At 38.0% G+C, this 19,232-nt stretch overlaps 3 protein-coding genes across 5 annotated transcripts in view; 1 reads left to right on the forward strand and 2 right to left on the reverse strand.

Moving 5' to 3' along the window:
• The window catches only part of LOC141899940 (prostaglandin E2 receptor EP3 subtype-like), a 32,812-nt gene extending 24,206 nt beyond the window's left edge, over positions 1–8,606 (reverse strand). The window contains exon 1 of one of the 2 annotated variants that reach the window (XM_074786580.1): positions 8,479–8,606. The gene's annotated coding sequence lies outside the window, so the exon portion shown is untranslated. Of the gene's footprint in view, positions 1–4,486; positions 4,556–8,478 lie in introns of those variants that run through there. The other variant, XM_074786578.1, reaches the window with a different exon arrangement.
• A 5,592-nt stretch (positions 8,607–14,198) lies between these two features.
• LOC141898336 (uncharacterized) lies at positions 14,199–14,924 on the forward strand. The gene has a single exon (XM_074784186.1). The coding sequence runs from the start codon at positions 14,199–14,201 to the stop codon at positions 14,922–14,924; it is 726 nt and encodes a 241-aa protein (XP_074640287.1).
• A 659-nt stretch (positions 14,925–15,583) lies between these two features.
• LOC141899898 (uncharacterized) lies at positions 15,584–18,477 on the reverse strand. 2 transcript variants are annotated; one of them, XM_074786508.1, is made up of 8 exons: positions 18,356–18,402; positions 18,112–18,197; positions 17,798–17,866; positions 17,531–17,641; positions 16,506–16,693; positions 16,176–16,348; positions 15,864–16,045; positions 15,584–15,783 (listed from the first exon to the last, which is right to left on the reverse strand). In XM_074786508.1, exons 3-8 carry the CDS (start codon positions 17,850–17,852, stop codon positions 15,731–15,733), a joined length of 762 nt encoding a protein of 253 aa, XP_074642609.1. In that variant the 5' UTR covers positions 17,853–17,866; positions 18,112–18,197; positions 18,356–18,402; the 3' UTR covers positions 15,584–15,730. The 2 variants fall into 2 exon arrangements, with proteins under 2 accessions (XP_074642609.1, XP_074642608.1); XM_074786507.1 differs by lacking the exon at positions 18,112–18,197 and having other exon boundaries at positions 15,585–15,783; positions 18,356–18,477.
• Positions 18,478–19,232: the final 755 nt, after the last annotated feature.

Genomic DNA, 19,232 nt, shown 5'->3' on the forward strand with positions numbered 1-19,232 from the left:
ATACCCTGTACTAGCAACTTATACAAATATATAAATTAAAATTGGAAACTTCTTGATGTAAGATGTGCCCAATTATTCAAGTACGTATAGACCATTGAATATGTGTAATGGATACGCGTAGGTGTATTTGCCAGGCGCGGAAGCCATGGTTCAGCAGAAGTTACGTGCTTGACTGCGGGGATTTAAAAACTATTGTTTTCATGCAGCCATGGGAACGTCAGGAAACCGCTGTCAAGGGAGAGCCGAGCGAGAGCTCAATTTATTGAATATTATCTTCTATTTCGTTATTTGTCGTGCAATCATTGTGCATTTCGCGTGTTGCACGAACTTTTATCAAATATTCAAACCCTTTTCCTCATCATGAACTATTCTGAACACAACTGACAGAAACAGCTTCACAAAATTCATACTAATAAACCTCCTGATCTTACTGATTTTCGTAGTAAAGTGGCCTTTGTTTCCTCGTTGAGTATGGCGAGTAATTTCCTCCCGTAAACGATACTTTTAAGTAACTTTTTATGAGCTCGGTTTTTTACGCCGTTTAGAGGTTACAAATTAAGACAGTTGTCAATTGCTTGTTAACAACAGTTCCTCGCGGTTTAATGAGCGTAAAATCTAGTAAACTACGGAACTGACTTTAGTTTAGTAACTTGAGATTTCTCTTTCACAAACAACAACATGTTAGAACCTAACGAACTGTGCACTTTCCTTGAATTAGTGCATCCTTTAGGTTTAGCCCGCGCCGAGCTTTATTGAGGGATAGTTCTTTTTCACCGCGAAAAGGGGCAAATTCCTGTTGAAAATTGTCGGATCTTGTATAAGCCTATGATTTCATTTTCCAAAAAACGTGAAGCAAATTCTAAAAATATTGACCCGAATATTTTTCGACAATGACCTTATATAGAGCACCGACGATTTTTGGGGATTCGTTCGCTACCCCGGAACCTCCCCATCGGCACGGGCCTGGATGGTAGCTTTTAAATTTGCGAATTGACTGCTGTACTACATATCTTAGGAATAATTTTTGAAATATTCGATGAGACTGAACTATTTGAACGAACGAATCGACCATATCTATGTCGCTATAACGTGACGTCACTGTGGTTCGCAAATGAACGGATGACGTTAATCGCATGTTGTATCTCGTAGTTTATTTGTTCACTTATAGTTTTAATAGTCAAGAGAGTAATTAGTTAATGCAGAGGATGTGAAAGTTCACTGAGATTGAACTCTGATTCCAGAATTCACACGCAAAAACTGATTCTAACCGAATGGACACCGCAATAAACGAGTGTCACTGTCAGTGAATGTTGAATATTTAATGATTCAATAAACTACAGAATATCAATAACTACATTAACACTAGAACTGGTGGAAGAACCTAACATCATGAGTTCTGCTTTAAGATTCATACCAATATACATGAAACAGTTGTTCAGCTAATCAACACGAAATTAATCTAGTCAAGCAAAAATGAAATTATCTTAATTCATTTATAGTTCTATTCTTTTACCATTATTTGTATCAAATGACTTAGTTTCACTTTTCAATAGAACTTTTATTAAAATTCAGAACACAAATCGGCAGTTCTAAGCTGAGCCTGATTTAAAAAAAAGTTAATTCACTTCCAATTTGAACTGGAGAGTTATTTTCTAACTCATACGTCACTGGGAATCGGTTTCTTGTGTGGCATTCAAAAAGAAAATAACCTTCAGTGGTAATTACTCAAATGCTGACGCGTTTGACGGTGAATGTCAAGATGTAACGATATCATCCGTCAGAAAACTGTCATCATCGAGAAAATGCAGTTTCATAAAATATCCCGAATAGAGATTCCTGCGATTGGTCAAACACCGCTATTCGAAATATAAATCCTAGCAATTACACACATACCGTTACTTTAATCGAACATCGCCGAAATGATCGAAGATTACTTACAATATTGTGTCGTCGTGTTAAATCCGTTAAAGTTGTCCCCATAAGCTCAATTAAAACCGCGATGGTAAGAGTGAGACGGGTAGAGAGAGGGTTGAGAGAGAGAGAGAGCTATCGGTGCTCCGTGTGTTACACCTCGCTCTAACGCTATGTCGCTCTCTCTGTCTGTCTGTTGCTTCCACTACTTCACTTCAATAGCGAATTATTATCATTTCCTCACAGCGCACGTGTTCCATAAACGCCTGTCGCCCTAAGTGCAATATATTTTCAATATAGTCTTTGCTGCGATATTTTACCGATATCGCGGTTCGGAGCAGCAACACTCGAAGTCATGAAACAAGACAGAAAAGTGACTGTTTCTGTGTCATGTTACGTAGCAACAACACGCGTTGTCTTGAAACATGCCAGAAAAATGTTTCTGTTTCATGTTACGGAGCAGCAACACGTGCGATCATGAAACGTACCAGGAATGTGTTTCTGTTTCATGTTTCGGAGCAGCAACACGCGCGATCATGAAACATGCCAAAAAGTGTTTCTGTTTCACGTTTCGAAGCACCAACACACCTACGAGCATTCTCGTAGAACAAACACAGTTACGAAACAAGCCAAAGTGTTTCGGTTTCATGTTTCGTCTTACTGGTGTGCGGCTGTGTGCGCCATGCTTCAATTTACCATCGATACGAATTAATTTGTTTCCAGAAAAAAACGACCCGACGCGACATCAATTAACAATAATATTGGAATATGCAGACACAAATCATTATAACTTTTTCTCTCCAAAAGCGTATGGAAAATTCAAACAGTAAAATTGCTTCGGAGTCAGTAGTAAAAGTACATCTGATTTATCGCGTTTTTTAATGTTACACAACGCTTAACTATATCTCGATGCACCTGTCGGCGTGTCAATGCGTGAAGAATATCCGAAATACTCGAGAACACCTGCTTAAAAACCACTTCAACAGCTGAAAATCGACACCTTGTAATTATGTGCTGCTCCTATCTTCTGATATTTAATACGAATTGCTGAAATTACTTCTCAGTGACTTTTAAGCACTTAAAAAATAAAAAATTCTTGGGTCCAGTAACAGCATGATGTTAGTTATTGAAATAAAAAACGCCATGATTGATTAATTGACGAAAACCAGAAAAAATCTAATTAAGATTATTGATTAAAAGCAAATTAATGTAGGCCCTGAGCAGAGTTGTTACACCTGTGGCGAATCATTACAAAACGTGCTTCTAATGTAGGTAATCACCTAATAAGCCGATTTTATATATGTACAAGCAAAGCGTCGTCTCCTCGAATACTCGTAAATAATGAGAAAACTCCTGTGTATGTTGTGAATACAGTCTGAATGTGACGTAGAATGATGGAAAATAAGTTCATCGAGTATAGATCGAGAGTGCTTGAGAGGGAAAATGAGGGAAGTCTCAATTTTACAAATTTTGTCTCAACTTACAATAACAGCGGATGTGAATGCATTCGTGATCAGTCACCACAAAGGTTGTAGTTAATGTAAGTCATATTGGGACACGAAATTATTACGCTAAGTAAATGTAGAATCCCCTTCGTAGAGATATATCCTTGAAATGAATTTTAAGCTAAAGGAAATATTTTGGATGTTTTTATCCTTAATGAGCAGGGAATCAAAAACGTCTTTACAACGTAGACTCAGAGTGATTCATCAATGATCTTTACGCTAAGCCATGTTGATATGCCGTGTACAAATCTGATACCTAAACAACAAACAGTATATTTGGTAATATGTATAAGGTGTCATGCACCAGGAAAACAATATCAAAAACATATCTTGTGTCCACTGAGATCTATAGGTACCCATTTGTAATTCATATTCCCATGTTTATTGTCTAGGCGTGGTCACATTAGTTTCCAATATGCATTATAGTCTCTCTATTATACCAAGCATTCTTTGATTCATCTATTTTTTAGTAGTCAACTCCACTTGACTTCTTTCACTACGAACCAGCTGTTTACAACGAAACGTCGAATATACAATGCTCGCTAAATTCTATATCAATTCCGAACTGCAAGCTACTGTAAACATTGATTTCTGTACAAATTTCGAAATTGAATAAAATTGTTTTTTTTTACATACAATCATTTCAATTAACTTTAAGACTCTATTCATATATGCATGTAGACGGTTTATGGGAAATGAAACACGATCGGAAGAATGAGAGAGCCTTTGAATTACCATCTTTTTGAAATAGTACAGTCATACGTATTCCGATAACCCTCTACTTTTCGATAAAAGATAACTGCTTCCTGAATACCCCTATGACATCATCAAATTAGCTTATAGTGATTGGATATTTTCCCAGAATGTTTTCTGCGTGAGTCTACAGATCCGTTTGTTAGTAGACAATTTAATGATGTCGCGGTTTTAGATAGAAGGGTGTTTATCCTGGGATGTTTTTTTTCGAAATTGGAATAAATGGAATTCGAAAGTAAGGCAGACACAAGTAAGGCAGGTAATTAGTGTAGGATAATGTTTGTCTACCTTTGAAGTCGAAACGTAAATTATCTTACCATCATCTTTACTTTACCGTGTGACGACGTTCACAGATGACTAGTTCCTAGGGTGATTATACGCCGAGTAGAATACGACAGGAATCAGCAGTACTTAACGTCGAACTGAAATTGATTCTCCCAACCGTCAATCCTACCACGACCACACCATCACATCAGCAGCTCAGAACTCCCGGGGTCGACGACTTTTCAATAGCATCTTTCCAATTAAAAACCGCAAATTAATAGAATTCTTTCGGTTGATCAGAATCGCATAAGGCGAGCTGTATTCAGATGCGGTGACAGAGTAACTTCTTCATTCCGTATTCGGCAAACCGTGTTATTCAGTACAACAGCGACGCAGGATGCATAAAACCGCTCAAACCTCCACGAAATAAAACACGCGAATCCCAGTCGTTAGAGAACGAGACAGCTTCTGATGAAAAAAGGTGGAATGTCACCGTGTCGTCATATTAAAACCAGCGATATCAATATCGTAATCCCCGTCATCTGATGGCTGAATTCATGCATATTCAACTATGGTGGCGTTATGACAATGTCCGCGTTAAATCCCGCCGTACCAGGTCTGGTAACAACTGTCATTTAGATCATAACCACTGTTTCTATAACCGCCGTATACCGCAACGAATCCGAAACATCTGATGTTAGACATTAATACAACACGCAGACAATTTCACGTCAGCCCGCATTATCGTTATGGGACAATTAAACTTTCGTTAATAATTCAGCAACTAAAGATACATACATTGAAAATGTATCTTACCAGTCGAAAAAATTTTTAACTGAAATCCATGCGAAATTGTTGTTCCTTCATTTTTTCAGAATTCAAACAGAATTTAAAGTCAAATCGAAACTTGAAAATCAACTTAGTACCTATCTAGCGAGAGACTACGCAATATTTCTAGTGGAGATACGTCCTTGGATTGTCTTTAGTCACTGTACCGAATCGATATAACTCCCAAAAACCGAACCACACGTGCTGTCACTCAATACGCCCGACTCTTCACCAGCGCTATCGTCTGTAACAAGCTTCACTTATCGTCTGTAGCGACAACAGTCATTACCAGCAAAAACAACATAAAAGTCTTCAACGAAAGACCAGCCGTATATTGTATTTAATGAACTCACAGCTATCGTCGTTACAGCGATATCGGGTTTACATTTCATATCAACAAACTAGATACCCGTATCACGTGTAAACAGAAAGTTACACGTTATAACCCAATTAGAGATTAAAATAGCCTTATATTTTACTAATGGAAATGATGATTTAATGGACGCGAGGAGCTGATCGAGTTTATATTCTCCGTTACCATTGGTTCCCCGTGTTTATAAGGCAATCACTCATGACTTGTTTCTGTGCGGTTCATCAATCAGCCTGTATTCAATTAATGTATATGTGATATATTTAGCCAATTTTTGTTATAAAGGTGATTTTAAACTGTCCATTGTTTCTATCTGTGTCGCTAAACCAAGATCGACAATCGTCCTAATTCGCATTGATATGTAGGATATTGCGTTGGCGGAGCTCTGTTATTTATTCCAACGACTCGCTTTACGCTAATCAAATTATATGAACATATGAAATGATGTCCCCTAAAGATATGGAGACACCTACGCGTTATCAACCATCTATCGCCTACGCTGAATTAAAAACGGTTTGCACTTGCAATCAATGCGTTCATCAAGAAATTGGGAATGAAATTTGAGCTTTCGTCTAAAATCACATCCAAATAAGGCTGGATTCAGTTCCATCGTTCCCAGTTCAGTTTGACTCTCGTGATTTGAAATTGGTTTATTTCAAATGTTTCAACCCTAAAGCCAGACATCAACCGAGAAGTGTGGAACTACGAACATCCGAGAACTGTGGGTCATTAAATCGATTTCAATTTTTTACATGCGCTCCATTTTGATACCGGAATGCACCGTACGGGCGTTACGTTATGGAGGACAACTGCATCTACGAATATTAACATATAAAAAAGAAAAAAAAAATATATATATGTATATATATATATATATATATATATATATATATATATATATATATATATATATATATATATATATATATATATATATATATATATATATATATATATATATATATATATATATATATATATATATATATATATATATATATATATATATATATATATATATATTTTCTTTTTTATATGTACTAGCCTGCGGATATGGTGTTAGTGTAGATAAACAATTCGTAATTCGTATAATTCCTTGTGAGGTGGGGGTTCGTTGATCTGCATTTGTATGGTTCTCTTGGATAACGCGATGAACCCGACATACCCCTAAACCGCCATACACCTCATTAGAGAGAAACACTATTGAGAGTTGTTAATCTGCGAGTATTTGAACGCGGTGAGCGGCTGTGGCCAGGTAAACACTAGTCCAGTGCCCCGTAACGACATACTGCTACTGATTAACAGTAATGAAAGCTGATATATTGCTTCACTGATTACCATCATGTAGACATCACTTAATCACGTGTCTTGCGGCGAGATGTGACCTTGACATCGTGCCCAGTAACTGTGACGTAACAAAAGCATCTATCAGAGTTTTATAAAAATGACATGAAGCCGGGTTTTTTTGTCGTTTTACGCAGCGCCGTTTGAGGGGAGGATTTAAGACTACGTCTGGTGGTGATCAATTATAGAGACTTTGGCCGGCACCCAAACCAGTCGAATTCGTGCGAGTGAAGAAGACTTGGTTATTTAGAGGAAGCTCCGATCAGAACTATTCAGATTTGAGTCGGCTTTACTGGCTACAGAGTTGTGTTCTGTTCCGAGTCATCAGCAGCAACACGTGGGAACTAACTGCTCATACCGAATGGATGAATTACTTCTCAGACTAGGAGAAAATCTATCCGTTAAACGACGTCCTTCATGCTGAATAGTTGTGAATAATGTATTAGGGCAATGATCAGTAAATCACGGATATGTGAAATTACTGGCCGATTATCGTAACCATTTCCACGAGATATTACATGTAAAATACAGCGCTTTAAACGACGCGTAGATTTTATCAGACGAATTTCAGCAATTCGGCGCCCGAAGGCTTTGAGAGAATGTCTTAAACGGCGTCTTCGCTTGCACCTCGCGGGATTGCGTTCAACCCCCAACTGGCTTGAAGATTAATTGTCTTGTCGCTGAGCGCGATTCGCCGATAGCGCGCAGGATCGGAATTACAGATTTCAAGACAAAGTAGAATTCACCGCAGAACCGCCAGTTTGATGAATAATTTTCATTGCCGCATTTCTTTTTGTCGTAAAAAGAAATGAAATTTGGCCGGAACGCTGCGGCCAATTACAATCGGTTTTTTATAACTCGCTCAAACTCTTCTGATAATCATGATGCAATCATTATCATCGATGTTACTTGACGTATTGGTTAAATATAAGAGTGAGAGTGTTCAGACAATCCGACGCTCCAACGCCGTCACACCCACAGCATTCTGACACTCGAGCTCGTACTGTAAAACACTCAGACACCTACATTATTGAGACACACATACACCTACATCAATCAGGCACTCAGACCGCTAAAAAACTGTTAGACTATTCGGTGGTTATTTGATATTTGGCGGATAGAAGCCACAGGAGAAATACGAGATATGAATTGTATATTGTGACCAGGGAATATTACATTTCATATCACACCATCAGTATCATCTCAATCATTGATCCGCGTTTTTTGCGTAGGAACAGATGGAAATCTATTTATCAACTTTCAGATTTGCAAATATTTACTGAAATATGGTATACCTTCTACAAAGAAACAAATTATTTTCTTCGATAAACCGTATGATCTTAAACATTTCAGCAATACATATCTACGTATATTAGATGGCGGGTAGTAGGCTGTTTTGTATTTGATTTTGTAAGTCGTTTTGTTCTGTATATTTTGATACGATCACCTGGCGCCGGATTTATATCAATTTATGCAGATTTAATCTACGTAAGGCTTACTTACGTATTAAACGTTCCGGATAGAAAATCCACTCGGCGAAACGTACTTCTAACGAAGGTGTTAATTCCGAGATAAATCTCTACACAAAGTCCTTCTCTATAAACCTTCTTGATAATAGCCTACAATGCCGTTTAATGGCATCTAACTGTAGAACTTTCACGATTTATAGATCTTCCCAGGGATCTGATGCACTCAATCAGTCGCTTTACGATTCGGAGTTTATGAATCCACAAGTGATTCGTTGGTCATTTAATAGATCTGTGTTCAATTAATGAAGCGACGGCCATAACGAGTTGATTCTGTATACTGTGTTATTAGATAGTTATTAGATAAACCAGGTTTATTCGTATTGATATGTATACGTGACCGTGTTGGATTTATTTCAACATATACTATACTCCCCATATTTGTATAAACTCTCCAGGACCTGCCTCTGCAGCTGCTAAATCTAAACGATATATTAACAACGTAGCCTATCGGTGGTTTATTTCCCGCACAACCTGTGACAGCCTCTGGTGAAATACTGTTCAACAATATCATACTGAATAATATGAAATTCCACACGGAAGAATAAAACGAGAGTTCGAAATGTTTCCTGGGACAAATAATTTATTCGATGTTTGTATTTTGTATTTCATTTTGAAATCTCATTACAATTTCGATATAACATGCGAACAAAATAAGAATGAGATTGATAAGAATTAGTTTCGACTTAATCTTAGTAGTCATCTTCAGGAATGTGGAATATCAAATGCAGGTCATCTGCGAAGATGACTATCAGGTTGTAGCTGAAACGTCGAATAAACTACTAGCTAAAGGAAACATTTATAGAATCTATTTATGAAATTGTCTGAAAAAACGTTATCAATTAATACAGAATATTCTAAAATGTTTATGTATGTTTGCAGTTATAAAAATGAAACACGATGATCAGGTTCATTGTGTTTCAATATGAGAATGTTGGTATTGTCCGGTGACACATGATCTGGGTCTTTCTTCGCTCGGCGCAATGTTTGAATCTGTGTTAAGTTGGTACGTGGACACGGCAAGTAGACAGTTATAGCTAACACAGCAAATCTGATATCATACCCGGCAAATAATGCTACAAAAAATGAGGTGGCGTTGAAAACCTCTCAGACACGACTGGGAATTCTAAATAATTAATCCTCAACATAGCACAATAAACCTTTATTTCGCCCTCGCGTGTCACGTGGGCGGCTCCGATAAAACTCTGAAAGCATCTATGTTTGTAAATAAACCTGATCCATTTCTAAAAGAGCGGATTCATCCGATTTTAACGACAAAAATGTTTTTAAAAAATTGTGATTTGCTTATCAAAAGAAGGTGCAGTCATCAACATTGTCAACTGACGCTTTATCCCATATTCAGAAATAGAATATTAATTCAGGTTTTTTCTGATGTATATTTAGCCTCTCGTCAGTCATATTGTCATCAGCCTCCTACGCTTAGCAGTTTTTCATAAAATCCTGTTGCCGTTCTGATACCGTTCTCGTTCCGTTCTCGTACCGCCATTAGGTGATACACAAATAGAACACGTCGCATTATTGCTATCCCTCGATACTTGAGGAAGATATTGCTAGTATATATGTATGTCTCTACGCCGCGTTAATCGGACTCACGCGAAGATAACTGAATATCTCGTCCTTGCTGTTGCGTGATGATTTTATCAACTCGTATATATTGTGTATCAGATTCCGCACACTTGTAATATGATCTGTAGCTATTGAAGAGTACGTATTATAGGAGATAGTTTTACGCAAATACGATAAGGCGCTGTATATTACCCCTGGCCAAGCGGACTAGTTCTATAGGTCTACTGGTTACAGCACGCTTGGCTTTGGTGCACGATACCCGGGTTAAAAACCCCAGTGAATCCATTAAACTACATATATATTGTCCTAATCCTTCCTAAATGCTCATCGTAAAATCTTCTCTATTTTTAAGAAAGCAGAAATTTCTCCTCGTAAACAAAAACATGTTTGTTTTGGTTGAGATCGTTATTGCGGATTCTTATTCTAGCGTGTTCCAAACACTTTGGTCAATCAGGCGATGTCTGGCGTCAACTTCCGGTTACAGGAAGTCGATCGAAACGACTGCAGCCGGTATCAGAATAGACCGTCAACACACTTCATAAACACGACCAAAAACCAGCTTGCAACTAGCCTGACTTAGAAACCAGCCAACGCCAGCCGGCCAGAATCCAAAACCAGCCAAACTGAGAACCAGCCAGAAACAAGCCAGAGTGAAAATCACCCAACGCCAGACAGCCTGAGAAACAAGTCAAGAAACCGGCCGGACTGAGATCTATCATTTGTAACCAGCTAGTCTCCACCGAAACACCAGTCATGTAGTTTACTAAGAAACCATCGAAGTCGACTCGGGTATGTCGGATAACTTAGGACGACCCGCCTTTTGATTATGCAATTCAGTCTTGAAGTGTCGATCTGTCTTATTACAAGATTAATCACTTTTCACAGACGATTATTGCTGAATGAAATTTCAACTCTGGGGATCGATATGACTTGATACCGCGTAATAAATCAGTCAAAATATCGACAGATTCAGTCTCTGGATGGGAACAGTTCCCGATTAGTGGGAAAGGTGAATCGTTCGTCATTGAATTTACGAGGTAAACACTCAACAAGATTATCGTAATTACGAGAAGAGAATATGAGGTTCTTGGCTAGGGAGAGGTCTCTTAATTACGGGCAGTAGAGGTTTCCAGGAAACTATTATCCACTAGAATTTGAGCTGCATTAGTTTCGAGCTGGGAAATACAAATTTGCGCTTGAAATGGCTTTCGCGAACCGTGATAACAATGTATACACACTCGTCAGCGCAGGGACGCGATATTTATTACAATAAACAGGTTGCTGCAATCGGGGAAACTTTTGAACCAGATTTTAGACATTCATTGCAGGTCTTCGCTTCGTGGAAAACGACGAGAAAAGAAAACAATGTATTTAGCATAACATCAAATCTGCAATCAAATAAATAAGATGGATGATTCTACATTTCAATAGAAAGCGGAGGCTATGGTTTAATCGATCTGTTTCTTAAGTGTCATTGAGATTGACCCACAATATCAATTTAAACGACTTTGTTTATCTTTGAATTTTCAAATAAACTCTGAAGATAGGTGAAAGGATTTCTCCCGACAAATAAGAAAAGAAAAACAATAGCAGTTGTTTAAATTGATATTGTAGGTTTCTCTCAATGGTATTCATCAAGGCTGGAAATAGTCTCAAGTATTTACAACCGTTTCTTGAAACTTGATTGTGAACCCCCGGAAAATGAAACTATAGTCTATAAAATCACTCCCACAATTCATTCAGTAATGCTTACGGGGGAGGGATAGGCAGTAGTAGAGACTGCTGTTGTTTGCGTCTAGATTCGTTTCACAGTCGGTCACCCTCGACAAACCACGCACGCAACAACAACATTTATCACACGCTCACTAGTATCCAAATTATCGGGAATCGCTGATGTAGGTTCATAAAAAAACGCTAGAAATCCGAGCCGCGTGGAGAGGTTTCACCTAACATAACAGTAGATCAGAAGTTCGTGTCAAATTATGCGATCGGAATTACCTGCTATCTCTTGACCGATAGTGGTTAGATGTAATTACTATGTTCGACAAGCGTGCAGCCTCTGTGACGCTCGTACCTTTGAAAAATAGTTACCGGCAAAAGACCGATAATATTCTTCATCTGCGTCGCAGAATTTATCACCGCTTCTCGTTTACGCGATTGATATGATGAATACTTGATAAGAACCGGTAAATCAGAGTGAAATTGTGGCCCGTTTCACAGGGTCACTTCAAGTTTATCATAGTTATACTACTGCTGCTAAGTACGACATTAAGTCAACCACTGAATATATACTTAAAATCCGATACTAAGAACAAGATATAACAATGTGGTAGTAATATCTTACCTTCCAGAATCTAAAAGGGGCAAAAAATTCGAGTTGCTAATTGAATGCAGTTATCCTTGGAAATGTAGCTCTGGCAGCTCTTGCATTTACTAATAACGTATTGATTCTTAGTTCAATTTCAATGAACTTGATTAATCATCATATAGTACCATTCTTTTAGGTTCAGATCATAGATTTAGATATAAATATTTCGCGCTCTATTCATCATTTGTATGGGATTTTACACAATCTAGACAACACGGACTCTGAGTGTTTGATGAATGGTTCCTACTTATCACATTGTGAAACAATTAGTGCGTTATGATCAACAATGACATAAAATAGAATAGCATGAATTTTTCAGTGAGTAGTTCCGTCGTTTGGTTCTACTGTTATCATGTGTATATATCATGCATCAAATAAATGAAAATTCTAATCTGAAATTTAACATAAAAATCCTGATTTGAATTCTAATTGACCAATGTTGACCTGCAGCCCTATATAGATTATGACTGACGCCAGCTGTCGTCTGCATATAGAATGCATACACTTAGGACCGGTTTCAATTAGTTTGCCCGACCAAAATGAAATTCATCTATTAAGTTTTGACAGCCATACAACGTGTAACTGCGACCCGGCGTAAAATGTATCATTTTCAATTTCTGAATTAGCGCTAAATTCTTGTAGCTCAAGGAAACATTTCGGACTTTATTTTTTATTCACAGTGTGATATTTACTCCATTAACGTCACAAGCAAACAGAGTATTTCATCAATGGTTATCTTACTAACGTATTCGATATCAATTAAGAATTATATTTTTTCTTCTATTGTATTCTTATGCATCTTAGAATAAACTATTTACTTCACCTAATCTACGAAATTTGTTACCTGTCTAGCTTTACTTATCCCGAGAATCAGTTGGCACTGCTGTAAGCGATGTCTTCTCTTTGGATACTGATATCCGATGTATCGGTTTTATACCGATCTTGAGCGTCCCGCGCACGAGTGAAACCTCTAACGGCAGAATGAGATCGGAAAAAACTGCAAATAACCTTCAATCGAACGGTCGTCAGACAGCTTTTGAATCGAGTAAATTATTGTGTTTTCTTTGAACTAACTCATAAATTTGAGGTAAATACTAAAAAGAAAGATAAGCTTTTGACTAGGAATTACATAGATAATCCACAGACTTCAGTCCCACGTTATTTCGGTTAAAATTAATGTAAAATACATTGGAAATAAATCAGCCGTAATCTAAAAGGTTTCGGGAGGTCTCCATTAACGTATTTATGCATTTGCTTAACGTGACATTATGTGATGGCAATCCGATATAAGAGAATATCTTATGTAAAATGCTGCCAGAACAAGTAATTAACATAATCGATGCATGTTTGATTTAAATATCGTATGCGATGTGAATTGTTTATTTGAGAAATGTTTTTCGTGTTAACAGTTTCAAATACGCGTTCAGTTGATTTGACGCTGAGGTTTTTTCTGTTTCTTATTGACAAATTGGAGAATCTGGCGGTGACAGGGTCGTGGAATAAATCGCAGCTATTCGGTTTCATCTTCGATTTGACGGTTCTTCTCTTTGACTGCTTTGTTCAGGGCTCTCACTAACACGCACGTGAACCGAAACTCGAGATTTGAAAGGCATCACAATCCGTGTTTGACGACTGGATCACGCAGTCTAGCCGATATCGCGTGACTCTCGCGTTATCCCCGGCGCTACAGTCGTCTCCAAATTCGAACAACATTTCAGTTGAAAACGCGCTGCCGTGCAGAAATGGCATCGAATGTCTCTTCTCAAGCAACTTTGAAGCCGTTGAGAGAATTCTTAGGTTACGTGCCGTATTTAGAACCGATCCTGATCGCTATCGGTGCATTTTTTCTGACCGTGAGTTTTTTCGGCAATTTCACGATCGCATTTGTTTTCAACGGTAAAAACCTTCGTAAAACCTCGTACTCGATTCTGTTCACGACTCTCGCCGTTTCCGACACGATCTATTTAAGTGTCACGTGTCCGCGACGCGTAGTTCAATGGGTGACGGTTTATCAAACTGATATCGTAAGGAATTCACCAGCGATTGTGTGTAAAATTCAGAAATATCTGGCCTATTGCACGGCAATGTTGTCGGCTTGGGTTCTGGTCATTATAAGCATTGAACGCTGCATCTCGGTCGCTTTGCCGATGAAAGCGAAAACAATTTGTACGCGGAAGAATATCCGCATCGCTCTGGCGGTCGTAGCGATCCCGATACTGGCAGTGAACGGTCACTACCCTTACGGTTGGTGCCCGTTTGTAGTTGATAGCAAATACCATCAAATCGAACAATATTTAGAGACTTTAGATCTGGTGTTGAGTGTCGCAGTGCCGTTTACCGTTTCTATAACCAGTAATATCATAATCATCGTTTTAATGAGAAGGTCCAGACATGAACGTGAGGTTTTAGGCACCGGAGGTTTTAGGCACCGAAAAGTAAAATCGATAGTGTCACTTTTATGTTACTGACGACAAATTTTACATTTATCATCCTAACCATGCCGTTTACGCTGTACATATCGATACCTAAAATACGTTATCCCGGGATTATCGTTGACGCTGTTATCAATTTCTTTTCGTACGCGAATTACGGAATCAATTTCTGGTTGTATTGCATTAGCGGACCGAGATTTCGTCGCGAGATGGTACAAATGTTACGCTCCTGCTGTAGTAATTAAGTGTTTCGTTGTCAGCACGAAAATCGAACGAAAATTCACAGCATCGAAATACTGAAATACACGCATTATGAAGTCACGTATAGTTTGTATGTCCCCAGGGGTAGATTTATTTATCCAAAAGATTGCTCCAAATGAAAGAGCATAAGGTCCGAATTAGTTCGGTTCGATTAAAACCCGATTTTTGAAAAAATGATTTACACAAAAGGAGAGCTTCCGACCCGTATTTTCTCAAGACAAATAAATGCATGCATTCATTGATTGTGCTCGTAATAACACTTAGATGACGGAATGGTAATGATAGAAGTATGACACCATCTGATTTATCGATAGCAAAAAGCAAAGGTTCCCAAATGATGATCTTAGATGTTGTCTACCAGTCGTCCTCCAATCGTAGATCCACTTTCACCGATAGCAAAGATTTCGTTGACAAGATTTTATATTATATTTGATATATTCAATAACGAAATGAAAATATAACAAAGACGCCATTATAGACCGTTCGGGGTGTAGTGTTACAATTCAAATCTTTAAACAGGTTCGAACCCAAAATGTTGTCGTTCTTATATATATACGTACATGGTTCCCGCGTGCTACCGTTTAACGCTTAATGTATATTGCCATCTGATCCGCTTCTGCGAGGCTTGAAATCCCTTAAAAAAGATAGATTATTTCAGTAAAATACTCATGTTAACGAGATGGTGAAGAAAATGAAAAGGAATGCTGTACATACTGCTTCTAGTTTTCTTAGGTGAATAGTAGATATGAGGCCACCCAGATTTCTTATCGTATGAACATCCGGGACTTCGAGGTTGAATCGGATCTGCAACAACCATCCACAAACGATCGTTAGGGCATCCTCCGTATCTTTCATTGATGAAAAATCGTCTGTTTAGCTCGGTTACCCGGATTGTACTACAATTAAACATTGAGAAACAAAATGAAGAATATTTTGATTTTCCATTGAAAGAAATTCTTTGATTTTCCACGTTCTTTTATGTCGCAATCGGCGGCCAGTATGACGCGTGTTTTTGTTGATACTCACTGTCCTTGCATGCTAAAATAATTAGTTTCAGCTACCATGCCACCGGGCTTCAAATCTAGCCAGCTACTTTCACCGAGTCGTTCCGGAGAAAACCAATTGAATTTTGTTGAACCGTCTCCGTCAAATTTGGCAAATGCAACCGTTTCTTCGTCTTTATATAATTTGATTAAAACCTTATAAATGAAAAGTGTATACAAATTAAAACTTAAAACTCGATATCTAAAATCCAAATAAGATAAACCTGAAGATGACACGGTACTGATTAATGTTCCATGATGTTTATAAGTGATAAGCGAAATGTCAATAGTTCAAATATTTGCTTTAAAATACCTCTTTAATACATATCTTGTCCCAGATATCAACCAATGCACTTTTCCATGTACAGTCACATTTTGTTTTTGGATTTGGTTTCTGTGAACAGTTATCCGATCTAACTCTAGTCCAATAATCGAATATGCTTGTGCCGGTGTTCGCACTGGCTACGAAAACCAGCTCCCATTTGTTGTGTCCATCTAAACCTAAAGGGAATATTCATTGCAATATGTCATCTAAAACTAACCACAAATAAAGAATAATTGGACACTGACTATATAAGCATGGGTGGGGCCATGAAAAGTGGAAAAGGAAGGGCATTTCTCGCATAAAGCCGGTGGCCACAAGTCGGGTCCCTACCCTCAGTGATAGAAATTTTTGAGGAAATACATACGAAAAGATACAATTTTCGAGTGGATGGGTATCAAATTTGCAGGTTTTGATAGGGCGGCAACCGCAATGGGAAGGCCGGTTTCTAGAACCCCGAAATTACGTATATAAGCCGGGCGTAGGTCGGTCATCCGACGCGATGCGATCGATCGCCACGTTGCATCGCTAGTAAGTCGGTTTCGATCCGCGATTCTGGTTGTCACGTGGTAGCTAAAAATGGCACCAAACCACGCAAAGATAGAGAGTTTCGAATTCCTGACTATTGCAAGGGAAAATTCGGTTTCTAACACTCGGAACGAACATAACAACTCGCGTGTTGCTTTCTTCTGCATTGTCAATCCCCATCGACCAGGAGTTCCATTCCATTATTGATAGGCTATGTAGTAGTAGTCTTGACTTGAAGCTAGAATTCTGGTCTTTATGGGCAAAGCAGCATGAATACAAATGGAGGAGATTAAATTCTCGGAAAGAACTTTTAAGATTCCTTCAGAAAAATTATTTCAAAACGCATCTCATTACCAATGTGGGTTCGAATCCCAGCGCATCGCTCCCGGTTGCAAGAGCGCGTAGGTCGTTTGATTGCAAGCCGTCGCAAGGCCAACCTACGCCCGCATTTAAAGGGTAGAACAGGCATGTACAGCGCGCATACTGACCTGTTGAATAAGTGAATGGAGCAATATAATCATTCACAAAACATTTGATGAAGTCAGCCGCCATTTCGGAAATCTTGTTCTTATTTGCATAACACTGGCTGCTGGTAATAACTGAAATAGATAGGTTGATTGTCATTTCAAGTTTTCTGTGTAACATTCTACATAATAACATGTAATGTCTCATTTCAATTTGTTCTGGAATAAAGGGTAGGTAAAATATCATAACAGTATATACATAAATCAACATCAAAGTGTCGTGTGTCTTACCTGTCACCGCACAAAATAAGACTCCCAGAGATAACAGAATCTTGTGGCTCTGCATTTTACACGTATCAACTAAAATGATCCAATAAACCTCTTGATTAATGAATGAACTGAAGCGTCCTGAGGACATATTTATTTTCCAAAAAAATTTTGATTAATATATCATGTCCCCGGGACGCTTCCGTACGAATATGTTTTTAATGATTAATGAAAATCTGTCGTGTAATAGGTCTATTGTATATCGAATAACTGATATCCTGGATCCAGTTCCTCCAGCCAAATATCAACTCAGCGAGACCCTGTATCAACTGTCCTACCTGACGGATAAACTGTTCAATTCTCAGCGTAGAAGACGCAATGAATGATATCTGACATTTATCATTTCAACAGTTTCTGGATTTTTCTAATTCCCAGCGTCAGAGAAACAGTAATGAAAAGAATGTAATGATACGTGTTATTTTCTTTTTCATGTTTCGTTACTGTTTCTACGAAGATATGATGTAGATATATCCTGAATTTGAATAAAATCAAATGCAGGATCGTTCATATCGATTGTCTTACCTTTCAAATATTAAGTTTCGACGGTTCACGAACGTTGAAATAGTTTCTTTTACTGAATGTCAACACTCCGATCAATTCATACACTTTAATATCCACCTCGGTGAACCAGACGATGATAAGATTCATTGTTTACTTATTTTATTTACTTTACCGTTTGTTTTGATTGCGAAGAAAGTTCGTTTGAACTTTTTGCGCGTGTTTGTGCAAAATATTGATTTTCCCCTTGAACAGTGAACCGGCGAGAATTCATGAGAACAAAAACAACTTTCTTTTCGTCATATTTGCAGATAATTTTATTCATATAAAAAATTACGATGCTGTGATGCGTGTAATATAGAATAAATTCTGATGGATCCTCAGAAGAAACCGATCAGTTCCACCTTGGAGTAATCATTTGACAAATGATTACTCCAAGGTTCCACCAATGTCCACCGATCAATTCAATTCGATTTATTTTGATTCCATGTAAAGTTATAAAATATAACATGATGGAATATAATAAGGTGTATAAACGTCGATGAGTGAAAGCAAAGATCATTTAAATACCACAAATATGCGTTAATGCCTTCAACCAACGTCGATGCCTAAACACCGATCAGTTCCACAGTCATAAAAGACCGTAAACTTAATTGCGGCAGTTCGTTTTCAATAAATAACCCAGAACTATGATCAGGTCCAGTTGCGCAGACGTGACTTAAAACCAATTGTGGTCTCTAATCTGGAGACCGAAATTAAGTTGTTAGATAAGCAATAGGACCAAGATGGTCTTAGACTGGTCTTACTTGTTATGAGCTACGGAACTTAGATGGTCTTAGACAGATCTTAAATATAAGCCGTGACTTGTGAAACTGGAGTGTTTCAGAGAACGACTTAAAGT

Source organism: Tubulanus polymorphus, chromosome 2, assembly GCF_964204645.1.
Source record: "Tubulanus polymorphus chromosome 2, tnTubPoly1.2, whole genome shotgun sequence".
In the NCBI taxonomy this organism is placed as follows: Eukaryota; Metazoa; Nemertea; class Palaeonemertea; order Tubulaniformes; family Tubulanidae; genus Tubulanus; species Tubulanus polymorphus.

Bases quoted from the DNA above. Each gene is read 5' to 3' on its own strand.
- LOC141898336 (XM_074784186.1), top strand. From the start codon at position 14,199: ATGGCATCGAATGTCTCTTCTCAAGCAACTTTGAAGCCGTTGAGAGAA.
- LOC141899898 (XM_074786508.1), bottom strand. From the start codon at position 17,852: ATGCAGAGCCACAAGATTCTGTTATCTCTGGGAGTCTTATTTTGTGCG. The intron at 16,046-16,175 runs GTGAGTATCAAC...GTTTAATTGTAG, and splicing joins TATTTTAGCATGCAAGGACA to TACAATCCGGGTAACCGAGC. The intron at 15,784-15,863 runs GTATGTACAGCA...ATCTTTTTTAAG, and splicing joins ACCTAAGAAAACTAGAAGCA to GGATTTCAAGCCTCGCAGAA.